An 18,330-nucleotide genomic window follows, 5' to 3' on the forward strand; every position below is an offset into this window, starting at 1 on the left:
AGACACAATAATAAATTTGCAAAAATGACCCGTAATTGATTGTATGAGTTTTAGGGAACTCGTCTCTTCTTTACCTGCATGTCTATCTGCGTTTCTTCTCTCCATTACCTTGGCCACTGAGCATTTATGCAACAAATATTCCTATTTTATTTATACTATTGCCTAGAAAATGTATTGAATACATTATAGTTATATATTACAGTGTTTTTTTTATTGTAATGATACTCTTTCATGTAATAGTGCAGCTTTCAAAGAGTACTACTTTTTAGGATTGAACAGTTGATTTATAAGATCTGCACATCATTACCATTAGATAAAAGGGTTTGTCCTCCCATAGTGCTCCATTTGTGTCCGTACTTTTTTTTTCTTGTCTTCCTTTTTTCTTTTCAGTTTTTGTTTTTCACATCCAAGAGTTTTCCCTGAAGCTTGCTCATCAATCTCCCAATCTTTCAATTTTCTGCCGTGGCAAGAAGCACTTAAATTTATCGCTCCATCTGTTTATTACATGCCATCTCTCCTTCCCTTTCCTTCTGCCTTCCATTCTGGATTCTCCTCCTCTCCATCTGTTTATGCTTGTTCCTGATCACCTTTCTGTTTGGTAAAGCCCTATCTGTCCTTCACCGCTACCATCGCATAGTTCAAACACTTTTTGAAAATCAGGTCACTGATGAGCTTTTCTAATGAACCGATTGTGTGTTTTTGAAGTTCTTTGCTTCAAACTGCCGAGCTATTTTAGGTCCAGAAGATATATTTCCTGTCAAGAAGCAGGAGTAGGAGCTCACAAGTAACAAAGGAAAGGAAGGATCTGTTGTCTTTTTCACTGCTATTTTAGACAGTCTGACAAATCTTAGTTACTTAGTTACTTTTTCCTGCACAGTGCAAAAGTTTGCTGAAAGTCTACAGAACCAAGTCATGATCTTCTCATTTTATATACCTCTGAAAATTTATTTATTTTTGTCAACACCAGTACCTGGAGGTGTGAGGTAGAAAAAGTTCTCAGTCCCTCTTGACATACGTACCTTTTTTTTCCCTCTGGCAACCAGGATTGATTAGTAAAAACACAAAGTGTATTTGTCACTGCAGGTACTTCCAAACAGTGTCAGAAGGATGTAAGCGCTTAATCAATGCAGGCAGCAACAGTTTGACATTGTGCTATCTGTTTCTAATTTGTCTCTGTTCCCTTCCTCTTGTTTCTCTTTCACAGATCACATTCTTCATGCTGCTGTCTGCAGTGTGTGTAATGCTCAACCTGGCGGGCTCCATTCTCTCCTGCCAAAATGCTCAGCTTGTTAACTCTCTGGAGGAGTGTAAACTGGTGAGACCAACTAGACATTGACCCTTGCAATCTTAGTTATTTGACCGTCAATCCAATGTCTACATCCATTATTTCTATGCAGTGTTTGGGTGGGGTGCTGTGGTGCTTTTGTCCAGCACTCAGAGGGGTGGTCTGTGGTGGGTGATGAGCAGGGTTAGTTTTCTGATATGCTTTTGAATGTAGACCAACAATGCACGTTTTTTTTTGTTCTCTGTGTTTTTCTGTTGCCCCGGTGATGGACTGGTGACCTGTCCACACAAGATAAAAAGCTATAGGCAATGGAAAAAGTTCAATTTTAGTCTCACATCTTAATCTGACATCTTATTTTTGCATGTTTTTTGGCAAGCTGCACATGGGACGTCTTGTAGCTTTTTCCAGCCACAACTTTCTTGATAATTTTTCATGGAGGTCAGATGAGCAAAACGTTTTCCATTTGTCAATTTCTCCCACCTGAGCTGTGAATCTCTGCAGGTCCTCTCGAGTTACCATAAACCTCTTGGTTGCATCTATAATTTATACACTGCCTGTCAGTTTGATTGTATGTCTTGGTAGGTTTGCACTTCAGGCATATTCTATGAGGAATAACAAGATGGATTGAGCAGTGCTCTGTGAAATGTTCCAAGTTCAGGATTTGTTTTTATAAAGTAGCCATTCTTTAAAATTTTTCACAGCAGTCGGCTGTTTTCCCTGTTCTTCAAGATGCTGCTAATGTTTGCAAATCTCTAAGGCCTTCACAGAATGGGAGTATTTATGCTGCTATTAATGTATTCCCAAGTTGACTTTAGAAGACTATATATATTGGATGGGATTTTATTTAGGGGTATCAAAATAAAGAGGGGCTGCGTTCAGTAGACAGCACACATTTCAGAATTTTATTGATAAAATTGCAAAATTATGGACCTTTCCACTTCACAATTATGTGCTGTAACACAAAATATATCAAAAGTAAAGACATTAATATATTTGAAAGTTATTGTCACAAATTACGTACATCACAAGTATTGAATAGAATTATCAATTAAATATCTCCATGATAAGAAATCCTGTGTAAAGGAAGAATTTAGCAAGCCACTAAACAGTGCAATATTGTGATGAATTCTATGTTATAAACAACTTTCGTACCAGACAAATGGTCATGGGCTTTTGTTGTCCAACTTTACAGAACTTCTGTTCTAAACAAACTTCTGAGCTGAGTCATTCCTGAAATCAACAAAACCATTTGTTTGTCACCACTGACTCATGATTATCACATCTGCTCCAGTAAAACTCAGTTCTATGACATGTAGACTCAGGGACACTGAATATAATTTCTCTCCACACTTCACAGATTTTCATGTGTGATAAAACTTCTAAAGCCTCTATCCTTTGCCTTCCAACTCACACTTATGTACCTATTTTTGTGTCAGTCTATCGTATATTACATTAAAATTTCCAAATTTACTGTTATAAAGGTACATATTAAAATTGTTTTGCAAATCAGTGAAAATATTCAACTTGTGTAAGGTGTCAGGTGTGGATAAAACTGGAAACTTAAAAGACTGTAATCTTTTTTAGTTCTCCTTCACCCTTTGCATCCATACAGCTTAAAATATTAACTACCCACAAAATCGCCACTTATTATTCTCCATAGCTGTAAATCTATGTTTTGTATGAAAGTGATATTCTGAACTGAGTATGAACTGTGTTTTTGTTTGAGGTGCTGTTATGTAGCTGCAAAAGCTGTAAGCTCTCTTTTTTTGAAAACAATCCAAATAATAGCCTTTAGAGACCGAACTTTTCTTAACCAGATGCCTAGCTGATGTTTTTAAAGTGAATTTATAGTGCCTGGGGTTTGTATCTATTTCATAACTGTAGAAGCCCCTTGTGGTTTCTAAGACACCCAGCCCACTAACCCAACTACTTCCACAGCATAAGCAGCTTTTCTCCTGCAAGTCGGGCCGCGCATGCACACTAACTTTGGTACTTTATGTGACTCTCCAGGGACCCTCACCCACACGTGACTGAAATATTAATGTTCTTCATCTCCTCTCCCCAATGTAATTAACCCATACTTGTTGAGTTCATGTCCTGCTTTTTACTCAATCTGGGACACATAGCAGAGGTACCTCAATCCGTCCCGGAGTAGCTCATCATATCCTCACTTTGTCGTTTTTACACGTGCACAAGGCTTCACTGTATTAAAAAAAAAAAGTCTCCTTTGTTTAAAAACCATCAGCATATTTTTATGGAGGGAGGGGATAAATTACTCGACAGAATAAGCTGAGGTCTGGCCCGTGCGTGTGTTTGCGTGTCTCTTTGTGTGTTTGGTTATGCAATCATGCATGTTTCTCTGTGTTTTGTGGCATGCCTGCTTGAGTGCGGATGTGTGGTCTCCCCTTCTGCCCCCCAGGTACCTTTTGACAACGATGGAGTGTGCGTCTGCTGCGAGCAACAGAAGCAGAGCACCGGCTGCAACAACCAGGCAGAGATGCTGAAACTGAACCCCCTGCGGGACTGCAACACCATCCGCCTTCGCCTCAAGGTGGCTGTGTTTCTCTAGCATTTCTACGTTTTGAAAGAATACTGGATATATTACTGAATATATATTTAGGTTTTGTCTGACATGGATTATTGTTTTAAATAATAGCTCTGAATATATCAGTCTTGCAAGAAGATATTGGATTTAATGTTTTCATTCATTTAGTCTCGCTTGCATTTCCGTCACAGCAACATTTAATCAATCAGTCAAACTTTATTTATAGACCACTTTTAATTCAGTCTAGTGTAAAACAAAGTGCTTTATAGAAAGCAAAATCTGAAAGACATGAATTTAATCACTAGGAGCTAGCGCAATAAAATTATCAAAATTATCAACTAAATGGTAAAAGGCAAATTAACTGTACTTGTTTAGCACTTTTACCAAATCCACGGACTCCAAGGCGCTTTACACTACAGTCAGTCATTCACCCATTTACTCACTAATGTTGGTAAGCTACGTTGTAGTCTTAGCTGTCCTGAGATAGCGGACAAAACAACAAAGTGACAGAGATGGACATAGAGATAAAACAAGCAATTACTGTTAATAAAGCAATAAGAAATTAGAAGTTTGAAGGGGAAAAAAATCAGTTAGAGAGAATGAGGAACTCTGAAAACACAATCATCTAGATTCAATTAGTAAAGAATCCCTGGAGATGTATATTTTCATGAGAAAAAGGGTGAAATGTTATAAAATGTTATAAAAACACTATTGTTAAGAACATGCTATTAATTAATGATCAAATCTAGAATAGTAGTGAACAATATTTTTTAAAAACATGTAGCTGTATTTGCTAATAATTGTGCAAGTGTGTGTGTTTCAAAGGTGAATTGTAGAGAATTGGTAATGGTGGGTAATAAACATCTATTATTACTGTTGGACAGGATGAGGCTAGTCAGAGTGTGAAAAGTTTGATTTTGAGCATATTGAATGTCATTTTCTTAGATTTTCACCAAAAATAGTTAGGAAATCTTATCTGCAAATATCATCTACCTAAAACTTTGTATTTACCATAAACATTTTAATGTACAAAAATTATGCTAAATTGAACTTCAGCGAATGAGAGTCATAAGACTTTACTTCTCTAGATAGACTCATGGAAAAATGCTTTCCAATATTTTTTTTTTATGTGTAGTTTTTGTTCAACAACGTGACAGCTCATTCTCCAATTAGAGAGAGTTGTAAAGCATATGTATTTCTTCCCCAGAAGGCAGATGTTTTAGCATTCACTGCATTTTCAGACTGTCTGTACTTTAGCAGTTCGTGACCTAGGTGGAATATCTTATCTCTCCTGGTGTCTGCAGGAATAAAATACAGTGTGAAGCAGTCTGCCCCTAATGGATAATGACAATCATATCCGTTAATTTTACACCCCTGATTGATTATAAAACATTGACAACCAAATCAAAAGACTTCTTCAGGTGAAAAATGCTTATGAAAGGAGGAAAGATCGAGCACATTCATCACTATGGTCATAACTCATTAAAGAAATGGGGAATTGGTGCTATAAAGCTTTATTAAGCACCGGAGCAGTCAGACATATTGAGTTATATCTAAGAGAAGGTGTCATATGCAAGTCCCAGGAGTCAATTTTCATTTCAGATGCTGTTAGACGTCTGATTGTGATGAACTCATCTGCAGTGTTGTTCTTTTCTGTAGCATACAAAAAAAGAAATCTGATTTAAATGAAAGCAAGACGAAGCTGTAGACGATGTAGACTTAGTGTCTCATTTCTCTACAGCTTCTCTCCTCTTTAAGTGGCTCTCTTACATTTATGAAAGCATATCACATTGCTAGGGATATGTGCCATTCATTCTCCACAGACATATTTAATTTCCATCCAGTCTTTTTTTTCATTTCATTACTCTGCCTGGGGCTGTAAATCATTCGTGAGAGGTGGTATTGAGGTAATTTCTGGTTTCCTGTTAAGAGGCAGATGTATAACCTTACTCTGGTTGACCTAAGGGCAAAATATTTTTCAGAGGTTAAATATTCAGTTAGCACACATATTAAGCAGTTTTGGTGAAACGAATTTCAGCACTTTCTCTTTGGTTTTGTACTGGAATGTTTTATAAGGCCTTATTATCGATGTCCTCTCAAACCTAAATTAAAATCAGACAAGAAAAATCAGAGTTAGTACAAAATGCATTTTTTAGATGATGATTATGAAGGGCGAGAAGCTATGAAAACAAATCTGTCCCAATGTGGAAAAATAAGTGAGGCCATTTAGAAGTTGACTTGCTGGTGCGTTTGGATCTTTGTCCTGCTACAAAACGTAAATAATATTGAGCTTAAAGTGAATTTTTTAAAGATCTTTTATGAAGACATGTTTTTTTGTTGTTGTTTTGGCCATTTCTGCCTGGTCTCTTTTTTATTGTTGGATCACAAACATTATTTTAACCAAGGCAAATGAGGCTGGCAGTGCTTTAGATGTGCTTTGACACCCAGGATGATTCATTATGAGCTCTTGGATTAATTTTAGTGAGCTGGCTTCAACAACAGAAGACAACAATTTGTCATTTGTAATTGAATCGCTTTAGATTGTAGCATTTTTTAAAAATCTTTCAGGCTACATTATGTTGTCAGAGAGGTTATATTTAAGTACTTTATTAATTCTGTTTGTGAGACAGGCCTCCAATTAAAACTTAGCTTTCCAAAATATTGATAATCACTGAAATTTTATATCAGAAATATATTGAATAACTTTTTTCAGATCCTCGTTATCTGTTTTTTGTACTTAGTAAGGATATTTTTGTCTGACAAATTTGCATTATGATTTGAAACATGTAACGGTGCAATAAAGGCAAAATCAGGGGAGAAATATAATTTCCTAGCACTTTCAAAACAGCAAAGCTAAACAGATACAAAAACTCATGTTTGCAGGTTGCAGGAAAGAGACCAGTGGAAGAAAAACAGCAGAAGCAGAGCCCAGATGATGGGCTACTGAGGTTTACGGATGCTTGTCTGAACTGTTTGACTCAGTTGAAGCCCTGTTGTATCTCAAAATGTCCAAAAAAAAAAGTTGATATTGACTGTCAGAAAACACTGTTAGTACGGCATAGGATATAGCATCACAAGGATATCCTTCAGATGTTAGAAAATTTCTGAAAGTTTTTTTTTCTGATAAAACAGATCTCTGCTGTCTCTTCCTGAACGACATTCAGGGCTTTCTCTCAGAGGCTCTGAAGAGCTGATTCACAAATGGGGGGGAAATTAACACGACTGCCTGCAAAACGAGTATATCTTCACACTGATTGGAAAAGAACAGGGCTCACTTAGTCAGTGTGATGTGTTTCCAGACGCTTGAAGGAAAAACTAATTGAGACATTCGGTCCAGAACCTCACGGTTCGAGAGGCAGCAGTTGAGTATCAGTGATGTGAAAAAGTAATTAAGTCCTCTCCTCAGTCTGTCACCATGGGGTTGTAGCCACATTAGGCAGGAGGTCAATATGAGAAAAAAAATCCTTTTTTTATTTCTATGACTCCACAGTTCCAACTCCCAATCCAAATCTATATTCATACCACCTATCATCACACCATGGGTGCAGATATCTAAAAAATAACACTTTCCTTAAATGACTCAGGGGGAACAGGAGTCAAACCTCTCTTAACTCTTTAGGACTATCCTGAAACATTCCCATTTTTGTTTTCTGTCCTGAATCTCTGCAGAGCCTCATCCAGCTTAAACATGCCCACAATTCTTCACTCAGGAAGTGTTTGATTGGCAGCCCAACACCTTCGGCGCCTCTTTTTGGTGTAGAAGAGCCTCAGTTCCCTCTGCTTAAGTCTCCTTAGCTTATCTGTAAGGATGAGCCTTAACACTGTTCGGAGGAAGATCGTTTCTGCTGCTTGTTTCAGCAGTCTTAGTTGTAGTGAATAGTATGAGGCAATAAGATTATGTGTTTGGCCAGGACCTTGAGAGCTTTGCATTACGTCTTAGTTCTCTCTTGGCTGCTGCAGCAGTGTCTGCATCACTAAAGACTATGTATTTATCTGCCTATAAATCTCTTATTCGTTCTTCTTTCGCTTTAGAAGAAGTGAGAGAAGGTACTTAAACCTCTCAGCTATTTAAGGTTTAGGTGCCAGAGTAACCCAGCAAAAAAGCAATTCAACCTCTGGCATAGGTTCAGAAAGAAAACTGGTTCTGCGTAGCATTCCCTTGGTGAAAGTGGCTGTCCTGTCCTTGTAAATTAGGGTTGACTGGTCACTGTAAATCCAAGGGTAATGCATTTGACATCAGTTGAAGCTGGAGCCTCAGGACTGTCGCTTCCTTTGTAGATGCTGAATGTTTGGTCAGCATTAATGCTGCATAAAGTACATAAGTGTAGAGAGATATACTTACCATTATAGAAATTAAAGCCTCTATTAGTCTGTCAATTGAGGAGAGCATATTAACTGAAACTTAAAGTGAAAGTAGTGACAGCCCTAACAGCAGTTGTTATTAACAGCTTGGCTTGAAATGTCAGACAGACTGATGTAATGTCCATAAGTCTCCCAGACATTCTTCCAACACAAAATCTGTTCAGGATTAACAACAAACTAATAGATGTGGAGTGAAAAAAGCTTTGCAATGTGAGTTATTCTAAAACGAATCTTCAAAAATACACATATTTCCAAAGAAACTTGAAATCTTTACTGGGTGATCTGAACAGTGGACATGAGTGAGAAGACACTGAAAATGTTTTAAGGTTGTCTGATGGACATAATATCACTATAAACGAAAGCCAAATTACTCTGGAAAAAATATGTGCAGGGCATATATTGGTGAGTTTTAGTTTAGAGGACTGTTCACAAATGTAAGAGCGAAATTAAATTATTCTCTGGAAAGATGTTACAGTCATGTTCCTCATGCTGGCAGCAATTTGCAATCAATAAAGAATAGTTCTATTATATTCTTCTCTTTTAAATTATGACAGGTTTATAGGTGAATTTAAACAAAACCCAGATATGTTTTAAAGACTGGGGCACTCATAGTTGAAAACAGACTAAAGCCAAAGTTATGGCTCTATAAACTGGTAAAAGGTTAATTCACAACATTTGAGTTAAAACGAGGCACATCTGTGGATGTATTATATGGCAACACATCAGACGCACTTCTCCTTTGTTACATAATTTAAAAAGAAAATACATCAGGGTGACAAATGTGGACCTCCACAAGTCTGGTTCAACCATGGATACAATTGCCAGATGCCAAAGGGGGACAACATTCATCTCTTCAAACAATTATACACAACCGTTATCACCATGTGAGTGTCCAGCTGTCAGGGAGAAGGCGGATTCTGTGTCCTAGAAATGAATGTGCTGTTCTACCCCAGAACAAAAGCAAAAGACCTTGAGACTGGTCAAACTGTGAAACCGACACAGGCGACAGAAGAAAAAAAAACAATTAAAGTTTGCAAGGGCAATCAAGGACAAATATTTCAGTTCTTAAAAACATCAGAACACAGGTATGTGATGTGATGTAAATAAAATGGAAGCGTTAGCTGATAAAGACATTTGTTACCTTTTGAAGGAAACGGGGAAACTTGCAAGCATGAGAACATTATGCTGTTAAGTTTAAAAGTGACAGTGTCATGGTGTGGAGGTGCATTATTGTAGAAGGACTAGTAAACACTGGCCAAAATACATATCATCATTAGCAAGCAAAAGTTAAGCAGTGTTTAGAGGAACATCCTAAGGCATCAGCCATGAAGCTAAAGCTTAGGCAAAAATGGGTTGTGTTTTTTTTTGTGCAGGCTATGTAAATATTTGATTTTATATTTAAATGCATTTATCTCTCAAAGAGCTAACAGAAAGGACAGTTTTGTTAGTCTTTTTAATGGTGTTAGACTTGTGCTTCACCAGCTTACACATAAATATGTAGTTACAGATTAACTAACTGCTAATTTAAATATATTAAAAAAAACAAAAAACAAACAGACATCCTTTTTCTTATTTTATCAGTTAAAGAAATCAGGTCTTTCTTAGCTTTTTTTCCCCAGCTGTTTTCTACAAATTCCTCTCATCTTTAGTCTCATAATTTCCCTCTCTCCTTTTTGTTTTCTTCTCCTCTAACAGTCTCCTCCTCTGTCTCGTCTCCTTTAGGAGCTGCTGTTCAGCGTCTGTGCCCTTAATGTCATCTCCACCATTGTGTGTGCTCTTGCTACCGCAATGTGCTGCATGCAGATGGTGTCGACTGATGTACTGCAGATGGTAAGAGGGATGGAAAGGCGGGTAAAAAAAAAAATTCCCAACAACTGTTATTTCATATCTCCGAACATACCCGCTACTCATCAGGTAGAGCGCTGTTGTCATCATGTAGTTAACTGCTGTAGCTTGTGATGCAAGAACCCGCTACAGATTTCATCCTGGGAATTTTATGCCTGCTTAAACAAGTTTAAATATTTAAATTGCTGCCTGTGGCTACATGTTTTGTTTGACAACATTCTACGGAGACTGGAAATCACTAGTCATGCTTTATTTTGAATCCAGCCTGACAAACCCAGAGTTCTGGGCTCTGTCATGTTGAAACCAAGTGTTATAGCAGAGCACAGATTCAGAGGCATTACTATAAAGAAAACAGACTAAAAGTCGGGATAAAAAAGTATTCAGGAATGGAGTGTTATGTTATTCAGCAATTGCAAATAATATTGTAAATGAGTTCCTAATTCAGAACAGGATGTCCATTAGTGATATAGAAACGTGGATAGATTATTACTATGTTTCTGCATTCTTTTAACTGTAAATGTATTTCTATTTCTGCAATCTGCAGGGTAATGCACTGAACTTCAAGCACTGTTTGATAACCAGGATTAATTTGGATGTGTGTATAACTGAATTGGAAACACTACTTTTATAAAGAACACCTCAACACATCTACAACACATTTAAAAAAAATTGACACTTTCTAAATAAACTGAACTAAACTGAAGTGAATCAATTTATTTTCAAAAAATCTATGACAGCCTAACTAAGCTGAAGCCGACTGTACCCCTGCTACAGCATCATAGTGTAAGAGGTTTATATCGCTAACTTTGCAAAACCTCCTTTTATTTTCTTTAATAAACTTTAACAGTGACCAGAATAATAGATGTGAATATAAATGTAATTTTGGCTCATTATTTCACTGTGCGGAGTCTGTTAAGTAAAGTAACCAAAAAGAAAATATAAAACTAAGGATGTAATAAGTTATGTAACAAAAGCCTGCTGATGATTCATTTTACGTTGCGTTTCAGTTCATGCCGCAAAGAGCTCGAGCCTTAAACGCTGAGTGTATGACCCCCCATGGTACCATCCTGCATCAGACCCTGGACTTTGATGAGTTCATTCCTCCGATCCCTCCACCACCGTACTATCCCCCAGAGTACACCTGCACCCCCTCAATGGATGGACAAAGGTGAGAAGCATAATTCTGCTGTGTAATAGCAACGTTTCAATTTATCGGCTTAGAAATTGAGACACTACCCCAGTATGAAAAATGTGATTAATTCCCAACAGCAACAGCCAAGTTGTGATTGTTCAGTTTTTAGATTGTGGATTAGCAGTAAGTCAATAGATACGCTTTGTTGCTTCAAATTCCTTAGTAATTCAAAGTAATGCAAACTTTACCTTTGTTTGCCCACTCAATTAAATGCTATCTAATAATAGCAATTAAAAAAAATATATATATATATATATATATATATATGTATATATATATATATATATATATATATATATATATATATATATATATATATATATGCAAAGATTGTGCTTACCAGTCAAAAGCAGCCTAATACTGTTAATAGAGGATCTCAGTTGAGATGGGGTGAACAGAGTTCTCTGAGTTCTCAAACATTACATTAATATAAATGAAAGTAGGATGCAATTATTTTAAAACACTAGAGATTTGAGTCTGGACGGAGAACAACAAAGGGAAGCAAAGGCGGAAGTAAAAGACAGTAACTCCTGGGGAACCATTTGGAAACAAATCATGATTATAGTAAACATGAGTGGAAATTGAATCCTACAGAGGTAAATATAGAGGCATACATCAGCTGTTGTAATATCATTAAAGATTAAGAAAATCCTGAAAAATCTCAATATTGAATGCCTGTGAAGTTTTAGACCTCTTGCAGCTTTGGCATAATTCTGTGCTGGGACTAACTTCAATATGAAAAGGGGAGAAGACATGACCAAGCTCCAGTAATAACATGTGGGTCTTAGTTTATTTAATATAGGGTAAAATATAGAGATTACAAAAATAAATCTCCTACTTTCTGCCAGATTAAAATACATTATTCATCGTGGATAAACACAGATGCCACATGCTCAGGATTTAAGAAGACAAGAACAGTAGATCGTCATCAGAGTTGCAAATGTCTGAATCAGTGATTTAATTGGACTTCATTTATACGCGTAGCCTGGTTCGAATTTCCTCTTCTGTGAAGGAGCCTGTTCTGCTGAGTGAGAAAAAGGTTTTGGCACAAATTGTCTTGCGATGGATGCAGCATTTTATTTTGCAGGGTGCTGCTGAATCACTAGTTTAAAACAGCCAGGCTCTGCAATAAATGAATCCAAATGTTTAAACTCTTCCCCTACAGTCGAGAGTCCAAACATTTGTCTTCTTATAAAACTAAAATCACAACAAAAGGAGGCCCAGAAGTGCTTTGGAGCTTAAATAATATATGGGGGAAAAAATCAGGAAAAGTTATACTTTAAAAATACAATACCAGATCAAATCAGTTTCCAAATAGTGTTAGTGTGTGGATAAAACGAAATAGATTACAATATAAATGTATCCAGGTTTCTTTAAATGTTGCATTACATTTCCAATGATTTTTTTTTATATTAAAAAATGTGATATGCAGACATTTTTACTATGGAAAGTGGTCGGTCAGTGTACACAAAAACTGTAGCAGATTTATGAGGTTGTCAAAAATCTTGTATCCATTGGAGTTTTCCTTCTCTGCCTTTTTTAAGTATGCTAGATTTTAAAATGCTGGCAAGCTTTTGGAAATCAGTGTTGAGGTAAATTTATTAAAATAGAATGTGCTAAGTCATCTTAAAACACCATCTCTGCAATATATTTGACTTTTGTATAAAATTTCTTCAGCTCTCTCGTTGTTACCTTAAGTCAAAATATAAATAATTAATCGCTCACCAAGAGAGCTAGAACAATATTCTTATTCTTACCATTTCCGATGTTGTAATTCTTCATAATCAGCATTTAAGCCTTTAAAATCCTGAAGTTAAACAGTATCTATACATTTCTTATCTCAGTGTGACAATCACTCTGACCACTGGAGAGCTGGAGCATTTCCCCCTATTAAGCTGCTCTGGATGATTAGATGACCTCTCCTCCTTATAACTCCCCCCATTTTCCTCAGTCTTATGAGCTAAAATGCCACAGCTGATGCTATTTGGCTGAAAGCCACATCTATTTGTCAATTATGCCATAAATATCTGCAAGGCAGACGAAGCATTTATGGTGTCCCTACTGAAGGCCAGGGATGTGTCATGACATCATAACGGCTCAGATAGTTGGAGGAAATTCGGGCTGTATTTCATGCTCTGCCGCTTTAGCTGAGAATAGGGTTGTAATTAAAAGATATAACGGCACGCTTGGCTGCTTATTCTTAATTGGCACCATATAAAACAGAGGTGGTGTATCTGAATAGGGCAATGATATATATTGCCTGGATTTGAGTGTTTGAGACAAGAGGATGTCTTTCACCCTTTAGTTCTTTGACCAATATTCACGTTTATCAGGCCAGTTAAATGCTTACTAGCATGTGACTGACTTTGCGTATTATCCATTATTTCTGCATCCGGTGTTTTATTTGTCTGTAAGAATTTTATCTGTTGCTTGTTTCTGTTTTACAGAGGCTTGCATCTGGACTTTCCACACTCCCCCTTCAGCGCCATCTATGGGGTGCCCATAAATAGCCCGGGAACCCTTTATCCAACTGACCTCCCTCCTCCTTATGAGTCTGTGGTGGGCCAGACACCGGCCAGCCAGGTGAGGGATACACATGCAACTCTGCCTTCAAGCTAGTGTCTACACTGAAAGCAAACAAGCAGTAAAACCACAAGTCGGCTCTTTCCTAAAGAATAAATATTTTTTCAGGTTTTTTTTGTTGTTTTTTTAAATTATTTACACAGGCAGATAAGCAAATATAGGATTCTCTTGTAATATACACTGCTCAAAAAAATAAAGGGAACACTTAAACAGGTGTTTAACACTTAAAGTGTTCCCTTTATTTTTTTGAGCAGTATATTAATACATTACAGATCAACTGTTATTCATAATAAAGTATTTTGCCATTAGGTGTGAAATCAACTTGGGGTATTTTTGAAAATGGGTGTATAACCTATGTGTTTAAATGACACAAATGGAAAAAAAGTGTAACTAACTTATGTGGTTTGTCTGATATTTAACAAATTAATCTTCCTTTATAATGTTTGTGTAATTCAATACCAAAAGATTTTATTCCATTATTTGATTTCATGTACAAGTTAAGTCAGAAGCAACTATGATAGAAATCTGGTTTAGGAATCAACAGTAGGATAACTTTTCTCAAACAGAAATACATAAGCAGCAGGCAGTCTAAGTGACATCTTCAGGGTATAAAGATAAAAAAAAAAAACCATCCTAAATCAGTCAAGCTACTTAGGGTTTTTTAAATAAAGCTGTTGTCATGCAGCTCTATGTGCAAAATTGTTATTTTCTGAACTGGTGCCTCTTTCCTTTAAAATGAGAAATGAATGTGCGTTGGTGTGTGATAGAGTAACACAGCCCTCTGCAGCCCAGTCAGTAGTATTGCAGGTTAGGTGCTTCACAGCTCAATCAAAACAAAGTACTGCATCCCTGCTTATATGAAACGCCTGAGGCGTTTTTCAACTAATGATTTTGCTTTTTTCAGGTCACCACCAGTATCGAGCAACAGGCCACTGACAGTCTGTGTGACAGAAACACCACAGCAGGATTCAGCACACAGGGTAACATCTCCACAGAACTAAGGCTGCCAAAATACCCCGTTGAATTTAATTTTATGAAAGTTGATCTCATTGTTAATATTATTATGTAATTTTACCTTTATTTTCTCTTTTTCTTCTTCATCTTTTGCAGTTACATTTTTGTTTGTCATTTATGTTTGTTTTTTGTTCCTTTTCCTTTTATAATTTTTGTCATTATTTATAACTTCATATGTACACATATTTAAATGATTAATGAAATTATTTACTAATTATTTTTATTGTTTAATTAAACGTAATCATTTCAATCGTTTTTATTCATGTTTTGGATTGGATTATTAATAAATGTCGGTATTTTTTTTATATTCCATAAAAAAATGGCAGAAGAGAGCAATAATTACAAAAGATTTTAAGTCATGCTGCAGCTAATCTTTTTTACTTGTACTTAATGAAAATGTCAGCCTCAGTTGACAGTGCATCGCTGATGGTGTCTGAGGTGGCTGACCAGGACCAGACCTGCTCTTCAGAGGACCTGTGCTCCCTGGAGGTGCAGGGCTCCGACTCGTCGAACTTCTGCCATCAGCCCTTTGGCTCCCTCTCTTTCTCCCTCTCCCCCCATCCGGCCACGAGGCCCCAGGCTGTGCTTCAGTGTTTGGTCACCCTCCTCCTCATCACAGCCCCCCACTACCTCAGCTCAGAGTGGCCAGTCACCATCCGAGAAGCCTCGGGCACTCAGAGCAGCTAGAAGGTATCGCAAACTGGCACGCATTGTCCGTTCCACCAGTGACCCCATCTCCTGCTCCACCCCAACAGGAAGTACGTGCAGAAAATACTTTAAAGGATGTTTAGAGGAGAAATCAGTAAAGTGATCAGTTAGCTCTGAATTGAGGCTCATAGTAAAGTTTTTTGTTTCCCCCTGCAGGACAGAACTGTGGCTGCACCACTGGAAATAACCCAGCTGCTGCAGGTTCAGCTCGTACTTCTCCAGAACAGGGTAAGAGAGTCCAAATGTTTTACATATCTACTGATGAAATGACATTTATGCTCTTTAAATTTGGACGTTTTATGATTTTTGCCTTGTTTTCTAAAAAAAAAAAAAAGAAATTGATTTGTGGTATTTTTTTCTGCTTTATGTACTACTATGTACTATTATATAAATAATAATAAATAACACTGCTTATGCCTTTTTTTTATACATGTCAGCTACATTAACCTTTTTTTCTGCTACCTTACTTGATTCAATGTAACAAACTCTACAGGGTTTGACCTTCAATATTAGAAGTTACAGTCATTTTCTGTGCTTTAAGAGTTTTTGCATGGTTTCCTTCTCAGACCCAAGAGATGTTTCATCAGAAGTAGTCGGAGCGAAGCAGGGCCATGTAGCTGTCACAAAGCAGCAGCAGCAGAAGGAGGGAAGGAAAGTGGACATCCACCTTAAACCTCGATCCCTTCACACGCACCCCTCCCATGAGCGCCCGCACTCACTGGCTGACCTTAAGATGTACAAAGACACAAAAATATTAGTGGCCAAATTCCTGGAGCACTCCAGCAGCAGTAGTCTACCTCCAGAAGTCCAGCAGGTTGTCAACAACATCAAGTGTGTGATCAAGTCAGACGAGAAACACATGGAAGAGGCCATCTTCAGTGCCAATGTCATAGACCAGGTAACCAGATTTGACTGTAAATATGTGCAAAGCAATGTTTGATGACATTATTATTAAATGAATACAGAATAATATTCTAAAATCAATCATGAGGAGTTTTCTCTACCTCTGAGGATTCAGAATTTAACTGAATCTAACATGAAAATTGACAATTAAGACGTAAAAGGAGTTGATATTCAAATATTTAATTTTCTATTATTCAGCTATTCGCACTATTGATTAACTAAAACTAAATAATTCAATGTGAAACCAAATGGAAACACAAGACTAAATCAGATTAACCTACATATTTATTAAACAAGGAATTAATAACTGTGAAATCACCATATTTGTTGAACATGCAGGCACATCCAAACTCCATCCTGGATTGCAATCCATGATCTTCTTACTTTGACTATACATACAGTACTATGGAACCATTTTAAGTGACCTACAAAAAAACTGTTCAAAATCTGCTGACTGAGCTGGTTTTTCAGTGGGTTTGAGTTGGTTTTGCTGTGGGGGATTTTGTTTGTTTTAAATTTTAGTCAATTGTATGATGAAGATCTTGTGAGACTTTATTTCCCCTAACACATTAAGGTTTCCAACTTAGTTTTCTTCACGGAGGCAATTGCAGCAGAAGCATAAGCCGCTTACCAAAGCCTCTCTCTCTTTGTTGTTGTTTTCATGTTGCTAGGTAATGACCCAGCGCATCATTGGCAGTCCAAGGAAACGGGACCACGAGGACATACATCTTCAGAGCTGCGGTGCTTTGAGTTCCTCCCCGTCCCCGTCTATGTGCCGCTCAAAACATCACCCACAGAAAACCAGCTCTTCAACTGACCCACAGGGCTCCCCATCCTCTGAACAAGGCCTTGAGTGCAGAGAAACCATTCTCTGACCACTCGGATCAAGACTCTGAGGGCATTCCAGTGTGCTGATGTTGCTGCCCTGTGTGGCAGATGTCTGCGGAGTAATTAATAACTCTCCAGACATTATGGGATCATTGTTTGCTCAGTGTGGCTGCAGTACAAAGCATCTGAAGTGCTCCTATGCTGCTCATAGTGCCCTGTGAGATCATGCCAAGTCATCAGCAAAAATGGTAGCAAACTCCGTCAGAGCCTGCCAGTGTCTGTAGTGGCTTTTTTTTTTTCTCATCCGAAACAAATAAAAGAATGTTTTTCTCCCTCAGGGGACCTTTTCTACTGAATTTCATCTCCTTATAAAGAGGAACTAATAACCCAGCTGGTAAGCCTGGATCCATGACAGACATGCAGAGAAATGTCTGTTGTCTGTGTTCCTCTTGTCTTCATGAGAAACAAATGTGTCTGTACAAAACTGTGAACTGAACTGACAGGACGGACACTGCTGGCCATTGTTTGCTGACTTGTGGAAATGTTTCTGATAAGGTGGTGAATATTTTGTGGTTCAAAAACATCACAAATGTTGATTATTTAACTTACCTCATTGTACTACAATTCTTATCAGTGTTTCAATAAAATATGCATTTTTAGTTTTTTGTTTGCAGAAATCTCTTTTTGTCTTTGTACACTGATGTAGTTATCCTATGTTTTTCTTTTACAAATATACAAACTTGTGAATTGTAGGGATGAAAGTTGTAGGAATTCTAGTAGAATTGATCTCCAAGGAAATTGCTTATTTGTTGACAAGATACTCCATCAAAAGTGTTAGATATTAGTAAATACAAACATAACTATAAGCAAAATAAAATGTATAAATAAATAATATTAAATAAGTATACAGTATATTTAATAGTGTAAATATTAGTAATTTGACCAAATCTATAAAAAAACAAAAAAACAGTACACTCTGTAACTGCAATGCAGTGACAGGTTTTATTTAGCATGGTATATGAGCTAACTTAGAAATTGGCATGTGAAACTTGTTTTTTATTCTTA

The 18,330-nt window shown here is 37.1% G+C and overlaps 1 protein-coding gene across 1 annotated transcript in view; it reads left to right on the top strand.

Annotated features, from left to right (window-relative positions):
- Nucleotides 1-17,927, top strand: part of fam189a1 (family with sequence similarity 189 member A1) — a 91,475-nt gene extending 73,548 nt beyond the window's left edge. The window contains exons 3-12 of the mRNA XM_032560877.1: nucleotides 1,205-1,315; nucleotides 3,705-3,836; nucleotides 9,915-10,022; nucleotides 11,045-11,205; nucleotides 13,677-13,812; nucleotides 14,717-14,878; nucleotides 15,257-15,584; nucleotides 15,691-15,762; nucleotides 16,101-16,432; nucleotides 17,109-17,927. Coding sequence (XP_032416768.1) covers nucleotides 1,205-1,315; nucleotides 3,705-3,836; nucleotides 9,915-10,022; nucleotides 11,045-11,205; nucleotides 13,677-13,812; nucleotides 14,717-14,878; nucleotides 15,257-15,584; nucleotides 15,691-15,762; nucleotides 16,101-16,432; nucleotides 17,109-17,312 — 1,746 coding nt within the window. The 3' untranslated portion in view covers nucleotides 17,313-17,927. The remainder of the gene's footprint in view (nucleotides 1-1,204; nucleotides 1,316-3,704; nucleotides 3,837-9,914; nucleotides 10,023-11,044; nucleotides 11,206-13,676; nucleotides 13,813-14,716; nucleotides 14,879-15,256; nucleotides 15,585-15,690; nucleotides 15,763-16,100; nucleotides 16,433-17,108) is intronic.
- The last annotated feature ends 403 nt before the right edge of the window (nucleotides 17,928-18,330 follow it).

The sequence above is a fragment of the Xiphophorus hellerii genome, chromosome 4, assembly GCF_003331165.1.
Source record: "Xiphophorus hellerii strain 12219 chromosome 4, Xiphophorus_hellerii-4.1, whole genome shotgun sequence".
NCBI lineage: Eukaryota > Metazoa > Chordata > Actinopteri > Cyprinodontiformes > Poeciliidae > Xiphophorus > Xiphophorus hellerii.